At 34.4% G+C, this 26,761-nt stretch overlaps 2 protein-coding genes across 3 annotated transcripts; both read left to right on the forward strand.

Moving 5' to 3' along the window:
• Nucleotides 1–7,042: 7,042 nt before the first annotated feature.
• LOC129928252 (zinc finger protein 345-like) lies at nucleotides 7,043–25,810 on the forward strand. Of its 2 annotated transcripts, none has more exons than XM_056041757.1 (4): nucleotides 7,043–7,193; nucleotides 16,904–17,187; nucleotides 17,930–18,097; nucleotides 19,211–25,810. In XM_056041757.1, the coding sequence occupies exons 2-4, from the start codon at nucleotides 17,044–17,046 to the stop codon at nucleotides 20,876–20,878; spliced, it is 1,980 nt and encodes a 659-aa protein (XP_055897732.1). In that variant the 5' UTR covers nucleotides 7,043–7,193; nucleotides 16,904–17,043; the 3' UTR covers nucleotides 20,879–25,810. The 2 variants fall into 2 exon arrangements, with proteins under 2 accessions (XP_055897732.1, XP_055897733.1); XM_056041758.1 differs by lacking the exon at nucleotides 7,043–7,193 and adding an exon at nucleotides 7,201–7,473.
• LOC129928155 (piggyBac transposable element-derived protein 4-like) lies at nucleotides 13,912–15,777 on the forward strand. Its single transcript, XM_056041096.1, has one exon. It carries the CDS (start codon nucleotides 13,912–13,914, stop codon nucleotides 15,775–15,777), a length of 1,866 nt encoding a protein of 621 aa, XP_055897071.1.
• Nucleotides 25,811–26,761: the final 951 nt, after the last annotated feature.

Below are 26,761 nucleotides of genomic sequence, written 5' to 3' on the forward strand. Positions count from 1 at the left end.
CCATACTTCCTACTTAGAGTGGTCTGCACTAAACTTATCAAAAACACAGAGAGATATCCATCGTGAATGGCTGCCTGGTCGTGCGGTTTGCGCGCTGGACTGTCGTTCAGATTTATCGATGGTCCCGGGTTCAAACCCTGCCCGCTCCCAATTCCCCCGTCGTCCTGCGGGAGGTTTGGACTAGGAAGTAATTATCTTCAACTCTGAAGGAACATCCGAAACATGTCAAACATTTTACAAAACAAACAAAACATGTCTTTTCCTCACTTCGACTGGACTTTTCCCATTGTTTATATAGACTGCCACAGGTTTTCAGTTTAAAATATAACAGAATGAAACGGCGAAAGTTTTTCTAGTCTGTCAGCGTGCTGGAGAAAAATGATTAGTGAATGGTCCAAACTACGCGAGCTTGTAAAGACGTAGGGGCGAAGAGATTGAAAGAGAGGGGTAGACTTTGGGCCGCTCTCGGAATTCAAGATTAAGGATTATAAATTCGCATCTAGGGATGTTAAGTGGAGTGCTAGAAACAGATTATCGTCTTACGCGTGAGAGAGGGAAGGGGTAGAGGAAAGAGTAATATATACAAGAAGTGCAATGTGCCCAGAAGAGAGGGGGCGGGATAGCTGTAATGCGGTAATGACCAGTTCCAAGGAGATGATCGCCAGACGCATGACACCAATGACCAGTGCTCGGTGATGGTCTTGTCTTCATTTGTTTAACTATACCTGCGTCAATGTGAGATGTGTCACCCAAATCACCCCTACCCAATTTCTCAAAATATATCTTTTCAAAGTATTTTAGTGTTGTGAATTTGTTTCTATCTATTGTCGCCCCTAGTGTTTGTTTACATTGGTGGATTCACGTCAGAGTTTGTACTGACCACATTCCGTGTCTTGATCTTTACTATGTGTAGTTATTGTCGTCATTCAGCGAAATAAAGCTTTAGATATTAACATGATTTTTGTTATATAAAAGTATTACACTAATGTCAAATAAAAAAATTTTCTTTTGGAAAGAAATCGAAAAATGTCATCCAGTGCGATTAGCAGACTAACTTAGACTTAGGTCCTCCCGCGCCATTCGGCGCATTGGGTGGCAAGCTGTCTATATAAAGATCTGTCATTGGCAATGTCTGAAGCCTCCTCCCATCTGGTGTCCACTGCTCTGAGGTCCTCCATGAAGGTGTGGCGCCAGGTAATACGAGGACGTCCCTGTTTGCGCTTTCCTCGTATTGGCTTCCATGTTATCGCAACTCTTGGTATTCGTAGTTCATTTTGTCGTAGAACATGTCCGCAAACCTCATGAGACGCTCTGTCACAACCTCGCTAAGTGTTCGACTCTCAGTTCGGCATAAAATTTATTTCCTTGTTTGAGACCCGATCTGTGTAACTGACTCCCAAAATCCGTCTCGGCCATTTTTGTTGAGCCACATTTAGTCTTTTCTCAATTTTGACAGATGACTTCCATGTCTCACATGCATATGTAGCAGTTGGAATGACAATTGTGTTGAGAATGTGTATTTTTGTCTCTAGTCCAATGGCTTGGCTAGTCCAAAATAGGCTGCAGCCTTTGGAAAATGCTTCCGGCACGCTACATCATGGTAGGCATCTCCATCATTTGTTATGATGCTGCCAAGGTACGTGAACTTGTCCAGCTCTTCAAGCTTTGACTCACCAAGTCTGACGGGGGAGGAGAGTAATGCCCCTCCAGTTGTTCCAGTCTGCCAAGTTGTCCGTTTTGAAAGCTCCTTTTTGCCAGCTCTCGGGGACTTAAAAGTTCGCCAACAGAGATTTAAGAGATCAGTCATTCTGTTAACAATGCACTGTCCCCCATATTTTAGCATTTCTGCTGACACCATGTCGAGACCTAGTGCTTTTTAGCACTGCAATGGCCATGATAACCTACTCAGCAGTTATTAGGTCTGTCTTGACATTAAGATCATTGTCCGGAGAGGGGTCCTTGAATGTGTAAGTCAGGTCTGGCGATGGCTGGTTAAGGGTCTCTTTAAAGTGCTCTACCCATCTTGCATCTTGTTCTTCTTTTGTTAGCAAAGTTTTGCCTGCTTGTCTTTTATCGGTGCTCCATGTCCACGCTTTGCTCCATGGAGATTTCGGACAATACGATGGAGCGGTACGTGACGTTTTGGCGCCGCCGTTTTGGCGCCGGGACGTTTTGGCGCGAGATATCATTTGACGATAATTTAATAAGTACGTAGCTTTTTTTTTAATGAACCCTTGAATTCCAGCGACTTAGGCAAATAACCATGGTGTCTATGTATAATTAACTTAAAGTATTTTGAGAAACATGGTACATGTATTATATTTTTACTTATATTAGCAAGTGTTTGGTATGTAAAGCTGGAGATACCATACAGTTATTAAATAAACCAATGTTAATGTAAACAAATAATTGCATCAATTTTTAGTCTATCATCGTTTCATTTTGTTTTTAATTTTAAAGTAATATCTTAAAAACTTTTTTGAAAATAAAAGTGTGCCTCTTAATAAACACACATACACAAGCCAAAATGTTTATTATAGAAAATGATGTGAAAAACAAACACACATTTACATTTAATACGTGAAAAATACGTCTTAACACAAACACTTATGCAAAACACAGAAATAAATAATTCTTTTAAAAGAAATAATACAATAAACGTACATAAACATAAACATACGCCGAAACGTCCCGTGCCAAAACGACCTTCGCGCCGAAACGGCGGGGCCAAAACGGCGGCGCCAAAACGTCCTGCTTCGCGATGGAGAGTCTTTGTGTCATTTCTGCTTGCAGCTGCTTGTGCCTCTTCACCCTTCTCTTCAATCCAGTCCCGTTTATCACGCCGAAAGCTTCTCTTTACTTTCAGATCTGCTTCCCTATAAGCTTCTTCTGCTAGGCTGCGATCCTGTGGAGGTCATCTCTAGCAGACGTGCAGAGGAGCGGATATTAGCTCAGACCACTACCTTGTCAGTGGCAAATGTAAGCTCCGACTGAAACGCCAACCAAAACGAGCCACACGACCCCGCCCATTTAATGTAGAGAAGCTTAAAGACGGCAATATTGCAGCACAGTTTCAATTGAAACTAAAGAACCGCTTCAAGGCTCTTGCAGATATACTGACCCTTGACGAAGAGTGGGCCAACTTCAAAGATACCACTATTGAATGCGCGGAAGGAGGGGAGGTTCGTACAAGGAACGGTGGATACAAGACAGAACATGGAAATTGATGGATGAGAAAAAAGAGGCCAAAGTAGACGAGATCAGCGATTAGCAGAACTCACATATAAATAAAGGGGAGGGGATAGCATGTCGTTACCATTCAGGAATCTGACTTATTATAGACCTATATTCATGAAATAAGCAAAACCATTATATTTATAAAAAAAATAAAATTCGCTGTTAGAATTCATACCGTACTATACATACAATATTTTGGAAAAATTGAAATAAATACGCTATAAATACGTTATAAACGCTACGTGCTTATTAAATTATCGTCAAATTATATCTCGCGCCAAAACGTCACAAGCGCCAAAACAGCTCGTGTCAAAACGGCGGCGCCAAAACGTCACGTACCGTTCTCGTTTGTAGTGTCATCTATGAATTACAAAAAAAAAATATGTTGTGGTTATTAAATTTGAGTTTTTCCTTGGAGAAGGGCTCTAAGATATAGCTTGCTTTTAGATAAATCCATGCCTGGGTTATAATACGACTATTCAGGTTGACAATTCACCAATAAGATTCTTATTTTATAATTATAAAAAGATTTAAATTGAAAGCACCAGGTAAATATACTTAAATTAAGAGATACAAAAAAGTGTTTCGTTATACATACAATTTGAAAGACAGAACAAAGGAAACTCTTTTACAAATCATAAAGAGAGAATTTTACCCGGAACCAAAGTACCATCATGAGTGACTGCTGGTGTTCTTACGACTGCCTGAACAGCGAAGGATATCGCCATCAAACTGTAAACCACTCTTACAATTTTGTCAATCCAGAGACAAAAGCTCACACTCAACACGTTGAGAGGCTCTGGAGAGAAGTTAGATGGAAAGCTGGCAACAAAAGACATCACATGTTTGGACACTTGATGGAGTTTTTATCTTATCTTATCTTATATAATACAGACGTTACTTCAAAAAAGAAGATGATTACGTCCTACGCGTCATGCATTTAGTCATGCATATTAACCAATGACTTAAATTCTGCCAAGTCACTGGTTTTCCTGGCTAGCTCAGGCAACCCATTCCATGCTCTAATAGCACTAGGGAAGAAGGAGTATTTGTACAAATTTGTCCTAGCATATGGGACGAGGAATGTGCCTTTATCTTTGTGTCTTTCAGAGTATTTTATTTCGATTTAAGCACAGTGTGTATCAAATTTAAAAACATCGCTACTTTATACAGGCCAATATCTACTGACAATGATCCAAAAAAAACAACACAAGAAACTACACCACCTGAAACAGAGCCTGTTGGTATAACAGAAATAATACCATCAACTCCCATCTCAACACATTCAATAGTTGCACCCATTTTGTCATTGTCACAAATCACCACCATAACAAAACGCCCTGATATGATACCATAATATCATTAGAAAATACATCTACCCCCACAACATAATTGCCCATAACATTTCCACAAATGGAAAAGGAAATGATTAAACAAAAAAGGTTAATCATTAAAATTGTTGCTGGTGGCAACTTTTTTTTTAGGGCAATCGCGCAATTAGTCAAATTATCTTTTTAAACTGAGGACCAGCATAGCAATATGAGAAAACATGTCACTTCTTTTATGATCGCACATTTTTTTGTCTGCTGTTATTACTTTGACTACATTATTTTAATTTAGATTTTGAGTTATTTTTCAAAGTACAAAAGCTTGTTTGCCTTTTAAATGAATTTTAATATTAGATCTAGATCAGTGGTTCCCAAACTTTTTTGCCTCATAGACCCCTTTTCGCATTTTCCAGATTTCGGTAGACCCCCTGCTTCAGTTATATTTCATTTTGCAAATTCATTAACTTCAAATTCTATGTTTTTTTGTTTGTTTGTTTTACATGTTTCGGATGTTTCTTCAGAGTTGAAGATAGTTTACTTCCTAGTCCAAACCTCCCACAGGACGACGGGGGATGGAAGCGGGCAGGATTTGAACCCTCGACCATCGATAAATCCGAACGACAGTCCAGCGCACAAACCGCACGACCAGGCAGCCATTATAACTAATTTTTAACCAGTGAATCGAATAGTAAAAAAATAATTTCAAACTACATTTTAAGTTATATCTTTTATTAATAAAATTCAGATTTAAACAAAATACTAGTACCTATGTATTACATACAATTATCAAACACAATGGAAAGGTTTTGTTTTAAAAGTTTTGCAAGTTTACCATCCATTGCTACGCAGATTAAGTTTCATTGAAGGATTTGTTGTTCCGTCAAGTAGTCCTCCAAACATTAAATATTAATTTCCCTTTAGTAATATTGTATACGTTTTCGCAAAGAACATAGTTGTTGTTTTTTTTTTTTGGGTAGATTTTGTTGTATCTATAATAAATCGAACATATGTCAATAAAAATAGTCCATTACCATATAAGGTTGACTCAGCCAGCTTATAGAGAAATATGTCATATGGAGAAATATATGTTAGTTTGCAAAAAAAAAAACTACAAAGAAGAAAAAAAAACGACTACAATCCTACAGAGGTCAAGAGATTAGTGAACTCTCTTCTATTCATTTAAGGAGCTGGAATTATCAACAAATGTCCCAATGGAGAAAAATTAATTAATTAAATTTAGTCCATTGCAACCGGTGAGCTCTCTGATAGCCACAGAGCAGAAATGGGAGCACTGGAACTAGCAGCTACCATGCTAGCAAATCACCACGTACGCCAAACAGTCAGATTGTCTTCCTGACCGATGCAAAAACAGTCCTCCAAAACTTGGAAAACTCAAATTTCTCCTATGTGAAACGACTCAGGATAGCACTTATAAAGCTCAACAACAACAGCGAGAAACTGTTCTCCAATGGATCCCAGCACATATTGAAATATAAGAAAATGAGAAGGTTGACACATTTGCCAAATGTGGGAGAACAAATACAATAAATAAACCAATACTGAATAGAAAAAAACGACAAACGAACAAGCTCTCCTCCGAATAGCAAGAAGGACGACTCCTATTATAAACTATCACGATACGACCAACGACTAATTTTTCATATAAGAACCAGACACAACAGAATGAGACGACAACACACGTTCCTGAAGTTGAAAATTGGGACCAGTGAAATTAGCTCTCACCAGAGAATGCTGTGTATGTCCTTAAAAACTGCATTCTTCATCAAAAGGTTCGAATAAGACAATGGCCCCAAACCTTCACCATATAATAGAAACTATATGGAGAGCTGCTTGATCTATAAACCACTGTGCCACATCTCAGATACTGGTCTAGTTATCTGAACCCTCCAAAATAATAATAAGTACAAAGAAGAAGAAGCTTTTACTGTTATAACTTATGATGTTGATAGGGATTTTGTGGGTCTATTCAGAACTGTATCTTTGAGTGTTCGAAAGCTTTTCAAGCATTTATCTTTTATATCAGAGTGGCATCGCCTCAAATGATCCTCCAGCATAATTGGTTTCATGGTATCATAAAAAGGCACATAAACAATCGCTTGTTTGACATGCAGGGAATAAAGTCCAATTTCAAATACTCAGCTGTGTACAATCTACATTTCTTTTTGTTAAAATTACAACGTGACAAAATTACGCTATTTAGAAAGAGTTATCAAATTAATTATAACATTTTTTTCACTCGAGCATTTAGTAAGGTACAAATCATAAATGTGTGTATAACATAATTCCATTAACGGGATATCAAAATTCAAGTCTTGACCTGCTGAAATGAGATTCATTGTCATAGACCCCCGTGCACATCTCATAGACCCCCAATTTATTTTTCCACTTTCGTAGACCCCTTGGAAATCTTCGTAGACCCCTGGGGGTCTATATAGACCACTTTGGGAATCACTGATCTAGATCTAATGGCTGCTAGAAAGACAAAACAGTAACAGAAAAAAGTTGGCAAATAATTCAAGGGAGATAGTCTAGTAATAAACATTAAAACCAAAATGGCGTATTTCCAATGACTATGTCAATATATAGATCTAGAGTCTACATCATACGGTAATAACTTACTTAGGCTTACTTAGACTTAGGTCCTCCAGCGCCGTTCGGCGATTTGGGCGGCAAGCTGTCTCCATAAAGTCAATAAAGATGTCATTGTCATTGCCAATGTCTGAAGCCTTCTCCCACCTTGTGTACACTGTTCTGAATCTGCGTCCGAGGTCCTTCTGCTTCTGGTACTGTAGTGTCTGGCTCCATGAACTGAAACGACTGATGATGGTAAAGTTAAAAGTAAAGTTGTAAAGGCACCGTTACCGTAAAGCCAAAGACTAACTGAGCTGTAAGGGAAACTTGGTCTTTTTTTCTTTGTGAAGTGTTGTTTATTATTAGGTCTTCCTTTAGCCTTTAGTTTTTACTTTTCTCAACATTACATGTAACATTACCTCATTACTTATTTACTAAATGTATCAGTTATAACTTTAGATGAGTCAACAATATCACTACCAGACAGATTGTTTACACTACTATGAACTACAAAGGGTTGAGCACGAATAACACTTGTGACTATTTCAACATTCTGCTCATTAATTTCATTTAAAAGACAGGACACTTCCTGAGAAGTTGTGGCAATAGGAACAAACTCTTCACCAGCACTCACCATTCATACTAATATTTGTTTCCGCCAAGGCCTTGGGCACATTAGTAATAACAAATTCCTCATTAGTCCTGATATGATAAATACATGTCTTTAACTGTTCAAGCTTTACTAAAAATGTTGTTCCCCCATATTCTGATACAAACAGTTTCAGTTCATTTGGCGCATCCTTTACAATTTTAAATCGCCCTTCTGCTGTCTTTGCACTAATGGTTGGATAAATTACATTAGTTGAGATAGACGATATATGTACTCAAATTCTTCATCCCTAAAAGATTTATTTTGGAAATGGCACCCAGCAAAAAAAAAAATATTTCTGATAGTATTCGTCTGTTACCAATGTTATCATTTCATTCCTGGTCACTTTATTCCTAATTATATTTTTTTTTACTTCGCTTTGACTTTAAGCACTCAATTCACCATATATATATATGTGTGTTTATAGGGCTTATACTGCTTGTTAATATTTTTGACGTGTTTTAATGTTCCATCTTCATTCTAAAGTTTAGCGCAGGGGTGACCAATTTTGTTCACTTCCGATTCTGATGCGCCACTTTTTACAACTTCCAGTTCTTTAAAGTATGATATGTCGTACATATTTTGTTTATTATACATATTTGTGTATAGTAGAAGAGGAGATTTAGAGAAAAAAAAAACTTTATTTATTAAGTCTTTCTTTGTTAGCATTCTTAGTTTATGTAAAGTTTATAATTTTAATTTATTATTTATGAATGACCTATAGACTAATTATAATTATGAAAATTTTTCTAACAATTCATATACAGGGCAATTGGGGCTTTTTTGTGTGACAGTACACACTGGTACGGCATACCGGCAACTTTTTTAATGTGGAGAAAAATTATTACTTTTCTTGTATTTAAACCATATATCATTTACTAAGCTAGAAATCAATGTGTCCTTGTTCCTTGCCATGCAGTTTTAAATCTCCTACATAAATAGCACAACACAATCAACAGAGACTTTGGGTTTTTTTTTTTTGGTCATATGTATGACATACATTTATTAAATTCCCAGCTGGTTGGGAATAGGCACTTCGTTTATTTAATTAAAACATTACATGAATTCGGACATTTGCTGTTTTTGTGGTCATTAAATAATTATTTTAAAATTTATTATAAAACTAGCACGCTGTATAATGTGCTTGTCTATTGTCCAATGATTCTGACCCAATTTCCTTCCATTTAGCTGTCTTATTATGTAAGAAAAACGAATTTCAAATTTGAAAGTTAGGTTGTTTTTTTTCCTATGTTATCCAGATGACTTTACCTCTTCCTAGCTAGGGTTAAGGTTAAGACTATTATTGACTATATTTTTTGATTGGCTAAGTGTAAGTCTATACAAATGAGCCCGGCAATATTTATTCTCTTTTTGGAGCTGATTTATTGATTCAAAGCAGCAGAATTCAAAATGTTTTCTATTGCCGCTGACGAGTCCACTGACATAACTGATACTGCGCGACGCTTGGTATTTATTTGCAATACAAACAGAAATTTTGATATAATAGAGGAGTTAGCAGCTATGAGGAGCATGCATGGGACTACAACTGGAGAAAACCTGTTCAAAGAAGTGTCATCCATCATTGAGGAGCTTGCTCTTCCTTGGAATAAATTAGTTGGAGTGACTACTGATGGCCCTAGAAATATGACTAAATCTCTGTGAAAAGGTTTTGAATCTGGACCATGTGATGATGATTGTGCTCAACACTGTACATTTCATCCAATCACAGAACGTTGAATCACAGAACTTTCAAAGATTTTCTGACAGAAATAGAATCTGATTATGAAGACCTTTATATTTCATAGGGGGGGGGGGGGGGAGGGCTGTTTAAGGAAAGGTTTTAAAACTTTGTTTGATTTGAGACACGAAATTGAAATATTTATGACGGAAAAATCAAAACAAGTGCCACAACTGAATGACCCCTCATGGTTGTTGGAAATTTGGCTATTTTATGCGACATCACATCACATCTAAATGAACTACAAGGGAAAGACAAATTGATTTCACATTTCCAAACAAAATTGCAACTCTTCATTCAACAGGCGGAAAGGGTGCATCTTGTCCACTTTCCAACCTGTACTACTCTAGGAAATGATAAGCAGCTAAATATGTCTTTCCCAAAAGAAAGAATGATCCAACTTCTAAGGCTCTTGATGGATAATTTCAGTGCAAGATTTGTGGATTTTCATAATTTAAAAAAATGAAATCCGTCTTTTTCAAAATCTGTTTGCTGCCGATGTGTCAAGTGCCCTGACAAGATCTGCAACGGGAACTGATTGACTTACAAAGCCAGACATTCCTGCTTGTGTCAAGTGCCCCGACAGATCTGCAACTGGAACTGATTGACTTACAAAGCCAGACATTCCTGCTTGTGTCAAGTGCCCCTACAGATCTGCAACTGGAACTGATTGACTTACAAAGCCAGACATCCCTGCTTGACAAATTTCAAGTTATGCAGACTATTGACTTCTACTCCGTGTTACCTGCAGAAACTTTTCCAAATCTTCGAAAACAAGCGTTAACGATGATCACAATGTTTACAAGCACTGATTTGTGTGAACAAACTTTTTCAGTGATGAAATGGGCGATAACCATGTTATGTAATCGCCCCACAGATAAACATCTAGATTCAGTGCTCTGATGCAGCCAGATATTCAGAAGATGGTTTTGGATAAACTTCATGCATCACATTAATTTATGTAAGTAGGTCCACAAATAAAACTATTAAAAACAGCTTATTGTATATTGTTTTTCTTCTTTTTTGGTGATATGGCCCGCGACTCGAATGCCGAAAATTAAAATGGCCCGCAGACCAAATAAGGTTGGGCATCACTGATCTAGATTATTATGATTAATCATGTTAATGACAATCACGACCACGTGAATCATTTTTATCATGAATCATGTTAATATTGTTAATCATTTTAATTTAAATTAATGTTAAGATGTTAATCATGAATCATTGTTAATGTTATATTTATTATTTATATTGAACTCTGGGCTATAACCAGACTTTTTATTATAGACTCATACTTATACTTATATTTTACTAACTTAAATAGATCTTGAGTCTAGTAAGAATTCGGTTTGAATACAATTATTATATTTATTACTGTAATTTAATTTCAATTTTTAATATGTCTATTATAGTCTACACTTTAATAGAAATACTACTCTATAATACTATTACTAATTCTAGTAATAGCATAAATAGATCTAGATCTACATGATGATATGAATAATATTGATAATAATAATAAAATCTAGATCTTGATATATAATATATAATAATAATATAGACTGTTCTAAACTAAGAATACTAGATTCTTTGAATGATTCTAAAAAATGGCCTCAGAGTTTGTATTCAGTTTATTTCGATAGATGTAGAGTGACTTAAAGTATTTTTCTTTTTTTTCAAGAGAGAGATCTAGGAATGGCACTTAAGACTAAGACTTCTTTATTGATCCTTATGGAGATTTGTTCTGATTACAAGGACTCTTTTCTCATATAAATACAACAGAACAGACACAACATAAAGTCAATTAAGAGTATGCAGGCCTACCACTGTGAAAAAAATAACAAACAAAAAAACAACAACTAAACCCTAATAGCATTAAAAATCTAGGTTCTAGCTCTATTTATTGTCATTTTGCTACATTCAAAAGGGGTCAAAGAAAAGATTACAATTAATAGAACCAAAGTGATATTTTATTTAGAGGAAAAAAAAAAACCAATATAAATGTAGATAGAGGAATGGGAATGTGCATGAAGGACTAGCTTTTTCAATTTTAGTTGGGGGGGGGGGGGCGTTCAGTAAAAGTGCTACTAAAATAATCAGGCCTCAAAATGTGAGACCATGTATGTGTCGACTTTATGAAGCAGGTCTTTCCTTCCAAATCAAATCTATGTGGGAAAAATTACGATGCACAGTTTTAAAAAAAAACAACGAAATAGTGGATCCAGAGAGAGAAAGAAAGAGAGTGGGCCATGAAATTTCATTGTAACTGATACACTAATTCACGGGCTAAAAATGTATGTTATGTTAATAGTGAAAATGTGACCCATTTTTTTTTTAATATAAAAAAGGAAGGGGCGTTCCAGTCATAATGAGCAATATAAAGCCTAGGAACAATACTGGCCATAATAAACAATAAAACACATAAAAACTTATCAATGGGCTTAGATGGTGCGCACTGCTAGTAATATTATAAAAAAATAAGTGAAGTTCTCCTTTAAGACCTTTTGATCTATGTAACAGATGATGTAAAGATCATCCGTTTCTGTGGCCCATGGTAAAGAGGGTGTCATGTGGCCAGCACAATGACCAACTGCCTTTACGTTTCCCCAACTAAAGTCAGGTACCCGTTACAACTGGGTGGACTCAGATGCGCCCTAAAGATCCCAAAGTAAAAATCCCAGTCTTTATGATTCGAACCTCAGACCCAAGGTTTGGAAGCCAAGTACTTTACAACTCAGCCACCTAGTAATATTATAAATGATCTAAATTTATGAGAATAGAAATATTTGTATCAATTGTTTTCTGTTTAGTGCTATTTCATGCTTTAGCATTTTAGATGTGCTATGATCCTATCACTTGTCTTTAAGATGTGCTATGATCCCATCACTTGTCTTTAGATGTACTATGATCCTATCACTTGTCTTTAAGATGTGCTATGATCCTATCACTTGTCTTTAGATGTGCTATGATCCTATCACTTGTCTTTAGATGTGCTATGATCCTATCACTTGTCTTTAGATGTGCTATGATCCTATCACTTGTCTTTAGATGTGCTATGATCCTATCACTTGTCTTTAGATGTGCTATGATCCTATCACTTGTCTTTAGATGTGCTATGATCCTATCACTTGTCTTTAGATGTGCTATGATCCTATCACTTGTCTAGACCGTTTGGGAAAAGGGGCGGCAAAAGAAGGAGGTATCTGGGTGAAAGTAACCCAGGTCACTTTTTAAATGCATTTTATATATGAGATAAAGCCAATAACTAACCACTGTGCTAGTGATGAGCTTATGAAAATAGAAGGTATTAAAGTTATCTATTGTTAGTTTCAAACCTTTTTTGCAGTGACCTAATTCTCTACACAAAGTGAATTACACCAGACCCTCTTTTGGTTTCTATCCTACCAAAAACAAAGCCATCTTTTCTGTTACTTTAGAAACACACATTCTTTAGCTGTCTGCAAAGTAATATTCACTTAATATTTTCCATTAATTACACATAAATTCACTACGCCATCTCTTCAGAACACCAGTTAGTCAGTCCTACCTATAAATCCAAACTCTTGTAAATATTGGCAATTAGTTACAGTTTCAACTTATTAAGAGAAATTTTTACAAAGAAAAATGGGAACATATATCTAGAATGTTATTTAACATTAGTTTGGCCAATATTAGAAAATGCATCCTCTGTTGGGATCAAGAAAACATAAAGAAAATACAAAATACAGCAGTAACACCATTAGTAAAATCACTTAATTTAGAGACACTTCAGCCATAATACATAAAACACTAAACATTTAAACAATAATTTACAATTAGAAAAACAAAACCTATTAAAATACTCAGAAAGACACAAAGTCAGATGCACATTTCTTATTCCATATGCTAGGACAAATTCATAACAGTGCTCCTTCTTCCCTAGTGCCATTAGAGAATGGTATTGGGTAGCCTAAATCGGCCAGAAAAAACCAACCAGTTAGCAGAGTTTAAATCAATATGCATGACTAGATTGACATAGCAACACGAGTAGGACATAATTATCTTCTTTTTTGAAGTAACGTCTGAAATCTAGAAGATAAGAAGTGTTTGACCTATTTTCTTATTAACTCTTTCAGCCTGTTTTGCCAGTATACTGGCAAAACAGCTATACCTCATAGCCTGGTTTGCCAGTATACTGGCTTTTGGGGGGTGGCTTCTAAAATTAGTCCGTTTCTTGTAGTTAGAGTTTTTAAAGTTATTTCTAAAAACAAAAATAGTAAAAAGAAACGAAACCTTCCTTTTTTAAGCGTCTTTATGCAATAACCTGGATTGTTTTTTTGTTTTAATATTATTTTAATTAGTGTGTTGCTTAGCAAACAAAAACAAACATGGATGCTATGCCTGGATGCAGTAGTGTTAGTGGTAGGCCTAAAAGATTGACGGTAGCACAAGCTACTCAATTGTTTTTAGCTTTAGAAAGTTCTAGTGATAGTGATAGTGAAGATGATTCCACATATTTGCCAGAAAATCATGGTGTAGATGATAACATTGTGAAGAAGAAAAGAGCTAGACATGATGATACTGTGGTTGACTCAGATTCTGACAGTGATAGTGGCAGTGAAGCTAACAATGATGGGACTGGTATTATTGCTACAATTCCAGAACCAGATGATTTTAGACCTAGAACTAGTGGTAATAATGATGGGTGGCAATGGGAGAGGGTTGCTGACAATTGTCCTGTCAGTACTGCCAATACATTTAGAATGTCCCAGCCTTCTAAAAGTGGAGTCAATTCTGAGTTAGATTTGACAAGAGATTCTACACCATTTGATGTTTTTACCAGGCTAGTAGATGGTTGTATCATGACCTTTTTAGTTGATAGCATTAATGATTATGCTAAAATTGTGATTCAAAAACACAATCCTCCTACTGTCAGGTCCACTTTTAATAATTGGACAGACACAAATGTTGCAGAAATGTACAAGTTTCTCGCAGTTTTTATTTCGATAGGTCTACAAAACAAAAAGTCTGTCAGGGACTTTTGGTCTAATAAAGACATATATTATCAGCCATGGTTTAATACCATGTTTACAAGAGCTAGATTTGAACTCTTGTTCTTTAGCATGATGCATGTAGGTGAAGCGGTCTCGGTCGGTAAGGATAAAGTTGAACCCTTCGTAAAGATGATGTGTTCAAATTTTCAAAAGGCATTTTATCCTTTTGAGGAGGTTGCTATTGATGAGATGGTGATAGGATTTAAAGGCAGGTTTGGACCATTACAGTACAACCCTAGTAAGCCTGAAAAGCACCACATAAAAAATTATGGCCTGTGTGATAGCAGTACAGGTTATGTAATAAATCTTATTACTTATTATGGAAGTGACACTACTTACTCAGACTCATCAAAGAGTATTACCAGCCATGCAGTCAAAATATTTGATACCCTTCTACAACCACTTCAAAGTGGGCATCATATTTTTGCTGATAGATATTATACATCAACAGATCTCTTGGAATATCTAACTCAGAAAAGATTTTATTATACTGGGACAGTCAACTTGGCTAGGAAAAATTTCCCTGCCGAGCTCAAGAAGCAAAAGCTGCGTCACAGAGAAACTCAATTTTACAAGTCTGTGGGCAGTATAGATGCTCTTTGTGTGGCATGGCAGGATAAGAAAGCTAAAAAGCCTTGCATTATGGTGTCCACAAAATCAACCAATCGCATCATTAATGTGCAACAGAAGCGCAGTGTTGTCGAGAAGCCAGAAATGGTTCACGACTACAATATGATGATGAATGGTTGCGACAGGGCAGACCAAATGCTCTCTTATTATTCTGTGCATTCTAGAAAAAGCATGAAATGGTGGAAGAAAGTCTTTTTCTGGATATTAGAAATTGCACAGATTAATGCCCTCATCATTTATAATGCCACACAGGTTACATGTGACCAGCCTTCAAAAAAGCTTTCTTTAAAAAAATTTAAAGAAACTTTAATTGATGGTTTAGTTGATGCTGCCACTGCACTGGGTGATGTTCCCAGACAGGTGAAAGTGAAGACTGTTAAAGCTGACAGCAAAATAGCACCTGGGCCTCATCTTGTTCATTATGAAGAGAATGATCGCCCTTGTGTCTATTGCAAGAGTCAATCACAACGGAAGCGGACTAGATTCTTTTGCTCGGGTTGCCCGTCGCAACCTCGGCTCTGTGTGAAACATTGTTTTCGTCTATACCATGAGGATCTGGCAAAAATATAGCTTTCGAGTAGTGGCAGTAGCATCTATGTAATGTAAATAAATGTATATATATGTGTGTGTGTGTGTGTAAAATGTAAATATTATTCCTATTTCACTGGATATTGTTTTTTGCCAAAAATGATTTCGAATTGGATTTACAACTCTACGCGTCTAAGGTAATATCTGTTTTATAATCTTCACTGCATGTTTAAGTGTTGTATATCAAATTATTCAGAAATGAATCCTCTTTCTAATTAATGAAAAGTATTTAGTCAAAATGGTCAATACAAAAAAAATAAAGAGTATATATTGATGTTATTGCAAAGAAAAAAAAATTGCGAAAAAAATTTGACTATGATCTAAGACATGAAATTACAAATTATTTACATTTAAAAGAATAAAGAAAGGGTAAAAAAGAATTCTTATGCATATCTATGTAGTTTAATATATAATTTATGGTGACTGTAATAATAAAGAAATTAAAAAAAATTATTTTATAATAGATATGGAAAAAAAAGTAGTTTAATTAAAATTAATGCAATTTAGAAAAAAAATTAAATTAAAATAAATAAGCAAGAAATTAGGAAAAAAAAACTTGATTTATGTTTATCAAAATGAATTTACTTTAAAATGAGTACAAAATATACTCTTTTCAAGCAATATTATACATATATTATGTATAACAAACCTAGACAAAAAAAAATTTTTTTACTCTTTTATTTTTTTCCATCCTATTCAACCTGCAAAATCATCTATACAAATTAAATAAACTACAAAAAGATTAAAAGAGTTGTGTTGGTGAAGATCTTTGCTTTAATTTGATATATAACTTTATTTATCTGTGATTTACCGTTTATGAGATAAAAAATATTTTTATAACCCTATTGTAAACAAAAACTGGTAGCCATTTTTGCCCGCATCCATTGCTATTTTAGCAACAGGCTGAAAGAGTTAAGACTTTAATTAAGCCTACCTTTATAAAGAAAAATATACCGGTATTTTAGGTTTTTCTTGTTTTTTTTTGTGTGTGTTTTTTGTTGTTCCAACAACTTTGCAGAGTTAAACTTTCTATACAAGTACTTATAAAAATTTACATTCATGGAAGTTTACTATTTCCTTGTTTTTTTTGTTTTTTTTTGTGTTGCAGGAATAGCCATTATTGGAATTGTACAGCCACACAATTATAATGATACCGGTACTATGACAAAATTGGATTTATAAGCTGACAAATGTCATTCGAAAATTGTTTAAAAGTTTAAGCATATATTGCTTTTAGAAACTCTTATCATGGATGACATAAGGCATGACTTTACTAATGAACTTAAAACTATCCTAAAAAGTGAGGAGATAGATTGGTCATTAGAATCAGAGATGACAGACGACAGTTCAATGTATGAAACTTCTAAATTAAGTTTAGAAGAACAGACACAGGTAAGACACATTTTATTTATTGCTTAAGAAATTAAAATTGTATTCTCTAAGCTTTATGTGAAATAATTTGGTGATGCATTTTGTTTTCCATTTAAAGACAAAACATTTTTGACCATGCTTAGATATGTTGGCACTTTTTAAATTCTGTTGTGAAGTATATAAACATAGGTGAAGAACCAAGATGATTTATCTTATCATCATCATCAAACTCCATTTGAGTGAGGGCTTGAGAAGCTCAAATCCTCTCTTACAATAGTCCTGGACAGAAACCCTGCTGTCTTGCATAAATGTCACCATACAGGTCGACAATGTTTGGTTTCCCTGGCCTGTCGAGAGGGAGATTAGCAAGTCTGGGGCAGTCAAACAGAATATGAGGCACGGTTTCCTCTTCTTCACCGCAGCGGGGGCTCCATGAATTGAAATTTGGCCTTAGCCGTGAGAAATATGAGCCAAATGGCCTGTCCTGGACTGTGCTATAATAGTTTGCTCAGGCCTGGACAGCCTCCACCACGGAAAGTGCGGTCAGGGCGCCTCATGCGTTCCCAGACTCCACGGGCTCTTAGGGACTTGTCCCAACACTCAAACCACTTTTCCATTTCTGTTTTTTGAATTATAGCCAGAGCATCATTTATCTTATAGAAGTAATTGTCTTAATAAAAAGGGACACTAGAAAAAGATAGTCCCTTCACAGCTATATTGAAAATGAGCTTTTTAATTTATAACTTCAATTCTATTGAGACAGAAATCTGGAGAACAAATTCATTCAATGCCAATGATAGATGAGTTAAAACAAGACTTTACCAATGATCTCTGCAATGTTATGAAAAATGAGAAGACAGAATTGTCTTTCCTTAAAGAGACATCTGGATTCAGCTTCATTGGTCAAACCTGGGAATCAATTTTATCAGAGGTTGGACAGTTTTTTTTTAAATAAATTCTTTAAAAACTGCAGACTATTTAAAACGTGACTTGTAACATATAATAATAGCTGGAGTAAGGTGCCAATGCTAGTATGAGAAGAAGGTAAAGAAAATATAGTGAAACATAGGTAGGTCCAGATGACGATTTAAACATTGACCTTGACCAAGTGCCATCGCCTAGCATCAACCAGGTTCCAAACTACATCCACTTTTGCTATCTCACTCTCTAAAAAAAAAGAGCATTCAAAGCTATTATAATATGTTACATGCCATGTTTATTCATAAATTGTTTTAGAACTGAAAGCAAACATTTGTTTAAAACTGTCTTTAAGCAAAGTTTGCAAAAAGCTGGTACACTCTGGCCGGAGGAATGCTCCCGTCACCTCAGCGTTGGCCCTCCGGTGGAAACATCCGCCCGGGAAAGTGGATAGGCGAAATACGGTAGCTAACATAGCTCTCAGTGGCCTACCACATGTATCCTCTAGCGAGGGTACATTACATGTGGTAGGGATGGAAAAAAGGCTCGCTAAGCCAGTTCGAAACCCCCAGCAGCCCGTTTCCCAAAGGGGCCCATACCTGTGGTGATGGTCCCCCCACGGGTATGATGGGATAGCATAGGCATTAGGATGGCCCCCCACGTGGGGCCTGAGCTTCCAGCCACACATGAAAGGAGGAATTCATGCAGGGGCTCGGAAGAGCGTGCAATATGCCAAGATGGGTGTGAATAAACGATCACCTAGTCAACGGGGGCCTCCTGATAGAGAGATTGGTGAAGAGCCAATTTCTCATCCTGGCCACGAGATAAAAGCCTTTCTCTGGTCACATGGTTCATAAAAGGAGCGTGCTTGCCTCGAACCATCTATTTTAAATTTAATTATATAACTGATCCAAACTAATTGATACAACAACAGGTTATATAAGCTTTGTGATTTGAAAAAAGTATTTGTTTATGTTATTCTTGTTTTTGAAGAGAATGAAATATTAAAAACTTATTTAAGTCTTCTCTCAGTCCCCTGTAGTTGTTGAAGAATTTTGTTTTCAAATAGGAATAAAAGAATATTACTTATTATTTTAGTCAACATCTTATTCGTTTCACTCTACAGCAAAAAATAAATCCAAATCAAGATATGGCTTCAAACCAAGATAAACCTAGAAACTCTCCTAACAAAGATGTGCATGCTGGAAACCTGGAAGATGAAGAACAAAATAGTTCAAATGTAAATAGAACGCTCCAGCTGGTTTCTGCTGAAAAACCATTCTCTACTTCATCAATCTCTAAGAACCATGAATTAAAGCATTGCTTTAGAAAAACATTTAAGTGTGACTTATGTCAAAAACAAATGTTTTATAAATGTAATTTGAAAGACCACCTGGCACTTCATTGTGGAATTAAATTATTCGAATGTCATATTTGTCACAAAAGATTTAGTTCTGCCACTAGTTTAAAGAACCATGAGATGATTCATTCTGGAAAAAAGCCATTTCAGTGTCAAATTTGTCAAAAAAAATTCTTTGCCTCCTCTGCTTTAAAAAGACATGAGATGATTCATTCTGGTAAAAAGCCATTTAAATGTCAAATTTGTGAAAAAGAATTTACCCAATCCTCAAATTTAAAGCAGCATAAAAATATTCATTTTGGTAAAAAGCAATTTAAATGTCAAATTTGTCAAAATGAATTCTCTACCTCTTCAACTTTAAAAAGTCATGAGATGATTCATTTTAGTAAAAAGCAATTTAAATGTCAAATTTGTCAAAAAGAATTCTCTACCTCTTCATATTTAAAAATGCATGAGATGATTCATTCTGGTAAAAAGCAATTTAAATGTCAAATTTGTCAAAAAGAATTCTCTACCTCCTCATATTTAAAAATGCATGAGATGATTCATTCTGGTAAAAAGCAATTTAAATGTCAAATTTGTCAAAAAGAATTCTCTAGCTCCTCATATTTAAAAATGCATGAGATGATTCATTCTGGTAAAAAGCAATTTAAATGTCAAATTTGTCTAAAAGAATTCTCTACCTCTTCAACTTTAAAAAGTCATGAGATGATTCATTCTGGTAAAAAGCCATTTAAATGTCAAATTTGTCAAAAAGAATTCTCTATCTCCTCAAAGTTAAAAAAGCATGAGATGATTCATAGTTCTAAAAAGCCATTTAAATGTCAAATTTGTGAAAAAGAATTTACCCAATCCTCATATTTAAAGCAGCATGAAAATATTCATTCTGGTAAAAAGAAATTTAAATGTCAAATTTGTCTAAAAGAATTCTCTACCTCCTCATATTTAAAAATGCATGAGAGGATTCATTCTGGTAAAAAGCCATTTAAATGTCAAATTTGTCGAAAAAAATTCATTTACTCCTCATATTTAAAAAAGCATGAAATGATTCATAGTGCTAAAAAGCCATTTAAATGTCAAATTTGTAAAAAAAAATTTAGCCAATCCTCTAATTTAAATGAGCATGAAAATATTCATTCTGGTAAAAAGCCATTTAAATGTCAAATTTGTCTAAAAGAATTAAAGGGATCCACAAATTTAAATCAGAACGAGATGATTCATTATGGTGAAAAGCCATTTCAATGTCAAATTTGTCAAAATAAATTCACTACATCATCAGCTTTAAAACATCATGAGATTATTCATACTTGTAAAAAGCAATTTCAATGTCTAATTCTGAAAAGTAAAAGCGGTTGGTATTTGTGCCTTCCACATGAAACCCTCGTTAACTGTGGGCCACAGAAACAGATGCCCTTAACATCATCTGCCCTATAGATCATAAATTCTGAAAGGGGAACTAACAAGCTATTTAAATGATAGATTCGTCTAAAAGAATTCACTCATTCCTCAAATTTAAAACAGCAGAAGATAATTCATTCATTCTGGTGAAAAGCCATTTGAATGTAAAATGTAAAAAAAATCAATTTAAAAACATCACCAGATGATTCATTTGATCAAAAAGTTAAATTTGTGAAAAAACAATTCATACAGTTCTCTAATTTAAGAAAACATGAGGCTTCATTTTGGTAAAAAGCAAGTTACATGAAATTTTTCTCAAAAGAAACTCATTCAGAGGATTTACATATTTATACTCATAAAATGGCGATTCTTTAGCAGATAAGGCGTTTTGTGTACTTAAGTTCGCAAATACAATTCTCATTGTCACAGGGCAGAAACATTTTCAGTGTGGGCAGGTTAAAGACAAAGTTTTTATTGTCAGTTAATATCAATAGCATGAAAGATTGAGCAACAGCTGCTAACAACACATAGGAAGGGGACATCCTGGAGTGCTTTTGGGAGGAATTTTCATATCAGCTTGATGCTGTCCTGGTGGTGGTGGTGGTGGTGGTCACATTGAGCATCTTGGACTAAAAACTTGAAGTTATTTGTATCCTATTAGGCATAATTTTTTTTATTGTTAAATATAGCACAATGGTTTTGGCATATTTCTTTTTGAAGCATCATGTGTGTATATATACAGTTAAGGTGCATTGCATTTATGGACAGGGGAACTAACAATGGACTATTTCAATGCTTGATTAGTCTAACAGAATTCACTCATTCCTCAAAATTAAAACAGTACAAGATATTTAATTCATTCTGGTGAAAAGCCATTTGAAAGTAAAATGTAAAAACAAAATCAGTTTTTAAACAGCACCAGATGATTCATTATGATAAAATGTCATTATTGAATTTGTGAAAAAAAATCATACAGTTCTCTAATTTAAGAAAACATGAGGCTTCATTTTAGTAAAAAGCCAGTTACATGAAATTTTTTTCAAAAGAAATTCATTCCTCATTTTTTAAACAGCATGAAAGGATTACATATTTATACTCATAAAATGGTGACTCTTTAGCAGATAAGGCGTTTTGTGTACTTGAGTTTGCAAATACAATTCTCATTGTCACAGGGCAGAAACATTTTTGTTAGGGCAGGTTAATGACATATTTTTTATTGTCAGTAAATATCAATAGCATGAAAGATTGAGCAACAGCTGCTAACAACACATAGGAGGGGACATCCTGGAGTGTTTTTGGGAGGAATTTTCATATCAACTTGATGCTGTCCTGGTGGTGGTGAGCAGCTTGGACCAAAAACTTGAAGTTATTTAAGAAACTTGTGTCCTATTAGGCATATTTTTTTGTATTGTTAAATATAGGACAATGGTTTTGGCATATTCTTTTTGAAGCATCATGTGTGTATATACACAGTTCAGGTGCATTTAATGTACAGCTTACTAGATATTTATTCATATTCATCCAGAATGGATTATTATTATTTTTTTTTTATAGAACTCATGATTCTAAGACTGAGTATACCAAAAGTATGCCTATAGCTCAAATATTCAGAATTTTCATTTTTTTTTTCTAGTTTTATCTTTTTTGGCCTTCATAATCCCATGTTTTTTTAAGGGCATTTCAAGAATAACTATTAGACTCCCAGAGATGAAAGATAGCACGCTCAACTTGGACTTAGGTCCTCCTGGGCCGTTTTAGCTTTCTCTACGAAGATCTGTCACTGGCAACTTGATGTTTAAGTTGTCTTAAAATGTTTTCATTTTACTTACTTGCTCTTGATAGTGCATTTGATCATTTTTAGCATATTTAAAAAAAAACAACACCCTAGACGCATGTAATGTTTGTTAAAATGTGGGGTATTTATATATCTACAAGAATAAGTTGTGATAAATAATACTTTATTTCAATATTTTGTACATATAAATAACATGCCATGGTTTACTGTAAGACAAAAATAATAAGGCTTTTCTTCGGATCTGAAGATTAATGAGGAATGCAGTATTTCCTGTGGCTACGCAGTCCCAGCTGTGACCTACATATTTTGCCATTATTGACGTAGAATAATGAAACAAATAATGTTAGTGAAAAAGACATTTAATTCATAGTTTTACTTAGATAAATCCAGTTAGCTCAATAATTAGCTCTATGATTTATTTCAAATATTGAGACTCTATTTTATGCTAATTTTATAAACTGAAAATCAGAACTCTATAAGAGCAGAAAATGTTAAAACCAAGCTTCTGTATAATAGTGTACGCAATGAAATCAAATCTTTTAAAATAAAGATGTAAATACTTGATGAGTATGTTTTGTTTGTTGATGCATGAAATGAAGTAATTATGATAGTAAAATATATGATGAATATGTTTTAATCTCCCATTGAGCGCCTCCCCAGGTGGCGGATAGAGGAATGCCCTCCAGATATGTTGGGTACCGGGGAAATAAAATACCCGGGGTGGACCAAAATGAAACCTGCTGCCTTGCAGCTTGGGCTTAGAGCGTGGAGACGAAAGGCCCATGAGAGATCTGAATGGAAGGATGTGTTGAAGCAGGTCAGAGCCCTTCATGGGCTGTAGCGCCACTGGAATGGATGGACAGATGTTTTGAATGTCATTTAATGTTGATTACACTTGACTTTCTTTGAAACACTTTGAAATGGAGTATAATGGTGATAATAGTCCAAGAATATAGAGGGCATAATTGAATATTGATAATACAAAATGTTTTTTTTCAATTTAGAATGGAATACATATGTCCGTTTTTTTTTTTACTTTGTACTTAATGAACATAAAGTCTTGATTCAATTGAATAATGTTACAGGTCTTACAAATGGAAGTAGCTTCGAATTTTTCATTCTTTTCAAATAAATTCATACCTGTACATTTTTTTTAAAGAAATTAATGTATTCTTATGATATGATAATTATATATCACAGTTAAAAAATTATTTTTTTTATGTAAATAATTATTGCTTAGGACATAACAGGAACTAAACATCATATGTTGATAAATACTAAGTAATTTTTTTTATTGTACTCAAAGTCAATGATTTGAACTCAATTAATGATTAAATGATAGTTTTGTAATAGATCTTCAATACATATTAATTTTCATATGATTGTTTTAACTGCATAATTTTGAATGACAACATCTTGCAAAATTATCATACATAAAATGTAAATTATACAAGGTTAAATGAGGATACCACTCTGATTGAATGTTTGTTAGTTAGTGAGTCATCCTCTTGTCTAATTAAATATGTTAAAAAAAAAAGGGTCCTTAGATATGAGTAGGGAATCTTGTGCTTGGTAATAATAATAAAAAAAGGTATTATGGGATAGAGAGAGAGTGGGTTGATGTCAGCAACTTTGCAATACATATAGAGTTTTCTTGTGTGTAGTGTAGCAAGATACATTAATAATTCAAGTGTCATCTATGAATTACATAAAAGTATATTGTGATTATTATATTTGAGTGGGCCCTAGGCTATAGCTTGTGTTGCTTATAGGACTCCTTAGGTGGAAAAATCACCAAGAAGATTCTTATTTTTATATTCTTATTTTCATAATTATAAAAAGATTCAAACTGAAAGTACCAGGTAGATATACTTACCAGTAGGTAGAAATACAAGTGATATGATAATTTAAATAAGTGATATATAACTAACTAAAAATGCATGTCTTTTCTTGTCTTTTTTTAATTATTATAATATTCAAATTGAAAGTACCTGTATGTAGAAATACAAGTGATATGATTATTTAAATAAGTGATATATAACTAACTAAAAATGCATGTCTTTTCTGTCTTTTTTTAATTATTATAATATTCAAATTGAAAGTACCAGTATGTAGAAACACAAGTGATATGATAATTTAAATAAGATATAAGGTACAAAAAATGCATGACTTTACTGTCTTATTTCTATAATTATAATATTCAAATTGAAAGTACCAGTATGTAGAAACACAAGTGATATGATAATTTAAATAAGGGATATACTTTACTAAAATTGGTTACATATAATTATAATATTCAAATTGAAAGTACCTGTATGTAGAAACACAAGTGATATGATAATTTAAATAAGGGATATACTTTACTAAAATTGGTTACATATAATTATAATATTCAAATTGAAAGTACCTGTATGTAGAAACACAAGTGATATGATAATTTAAATAACGTGACCGGTCATTTCATCCCCCGTCATTTCATCCCCTGGTTGCTGTATCCCCCGGTCATTTCATCCCCTGGTCATTTCATCCTGAATTAAATATTTTTTTCATTGTTAAATGTGCTGTTGAGGCTTTGACTTTAAGTCCTCATTTCATCTAATATATAAATATGATTATGTAGAATGCTTTTTGATATTTTTTGACATGTTACTAACGCGTTTATATTGTTTCCTCTTCCACTTTGCATTCTTGATGAGAAATCTTATATAATATATTGTAAGTATGGGTGTGTACTTAGCTATTGCGCTTCTTTTGGATGTGGGGGATGTTATATTATAATATTATCCTGTGCATGACGTAGTGATCAAAGGCCAAGTTTCGGTAGAAATGTGAAAATCATTTGAGAGATAGACGTGCCATTAGAATAATTATGACCATGCCGCTGATAACTTATCATCAAAGGCCAAGGGGTGTTGGAAGTACAACCCTGTTTCACTTTATTATTTTTTTTAAATCGCTCTTTTTTTAAAATGGGCGCGTCATTTTTAGCCTTAAAAAAAATTTTTTTTTTTTTTCTAATAAAGGCTGACTCCACCCATAACACTTTTTTTTTTACATTACCTCTGTATTTATACATGTTAAATTTTTATAGTTTTTAATGGCATTTAATTTTATTGTTATCTAATGTGTTACACTTTTGGCATTTAAGCTAAATAAAAAATGAATATATTAAATATTGCTCATTTCATGATTTTTACAATAACTATTTGTTAGATAAAATGATGATGAAAATAACGGGATGAAATGACCAGGGGATGAAATGACCGAGAACCTTAATTGAGATATAACTAACTAAAAATGCATGTCTTTCTGTTTTATTTTTATAATTATAATATTCAAAATGAAAGTACCAGTATGTAGAAACACAATTGATATGATAATTTAAATAAGATATAACTCACTAAAAATGCACATCTTTTCCATCTCCTGTATCTTGCTAGTCTTTTTTTCTCTTTAACTTTCATACCTTTATTTATGAACACGAGTTGCTTTGTGGTTTCATCAGAAACTCTTCAGCCTACACAACCAAAACAATCCGCTCTCCTTTCTTCTTGTTTCCTTCATAAACACACTCCACAATACATGGCAACATGCTAGTCTACAACACCTGTACATGTAGAGTGAGCGTTATTTTTTATAGTAGTGAGTGTCGCTGTTAGTTTTGGTAAATATAGTAAAAGGGTACGGTGCACATATATATATATTGAACCCCAATAACCCCCCTGGCTACGCCCATATATATACGCCTACCATGATGTAGCGTGCCGAATCGGAAAGGCAGGGAGCATTTTCCAAAGGGGTACCGCCTATTTGGACAAGCCAAGCCATTGGACTCGAGACAATAATACGCCTTATCAACACAATGTCATTCCAACTGCAACATATGCATGGGAGTCATCTGTCAAAATTAAGAAAAGAAATGTGGGTCAACAAAAACGGCTGACATGGATTTTGGGAGTCAGTTACACAGATCGGATCTCAAACAAGGAAATCTTTTGCCGCACTGGGAGTAGAACACTTAGTGAGGTTGTGACAGGGCGTCGCATAAGGTTTGCGGGACATGTTATACGACAAAATGAACTACGCATACCAAGAGTTGCGATGATATGGAGGCCAATACGAGG

The sequence above is a fragment of the Biomphalaria glabrata genome, chromosome 9 (assembly GCF_947242115.1).
Source record: "Biomphalaria glabrata chromosome 9, xgBioGlab47.1, whole genome shotgun sequence".
Taxonomy (NCBI): Eukaryota; Metazoa; Mollusca; class Gastropoda; family Planorbidae; genus Biomphalaria; species Biomphalaria glabrata.

What these genes read in the sequence shown, in the direction of transcription:
- LOC129928155 (XM_056041096.1), top strand. Translation starts at nt 13,912, where the DNA reads ATGGATGCTATGCCTGGATGCAGTAGTGTTAGTGGTAGGCCTAAAAGA.
- LOC129928252 (XM_056041757.1), top strand. Translation starts at nt 17,044, where the DNA reads ATGGATGACATAAGGCATGACTTTACTAATGAACTTAAAACTATCCTA. An exon ending in GTTTAGAAGAACAGACACAG is followed by an intron (nt 17,188 to 17,929) that starts GTAAGACACATT and finishes CTATTGAGACAG; the next exon opens with AAATCTGGAGAACAAATTCA. An exon ending in GGGAATCAATTTTATCAGAG is followed by an intron (nt 18,098 to 19,210) that starts GTTGGACAGTTT and finishes TTCACTCTACAG; the next exon opens with CAAAAAATAAATCCAAATCA.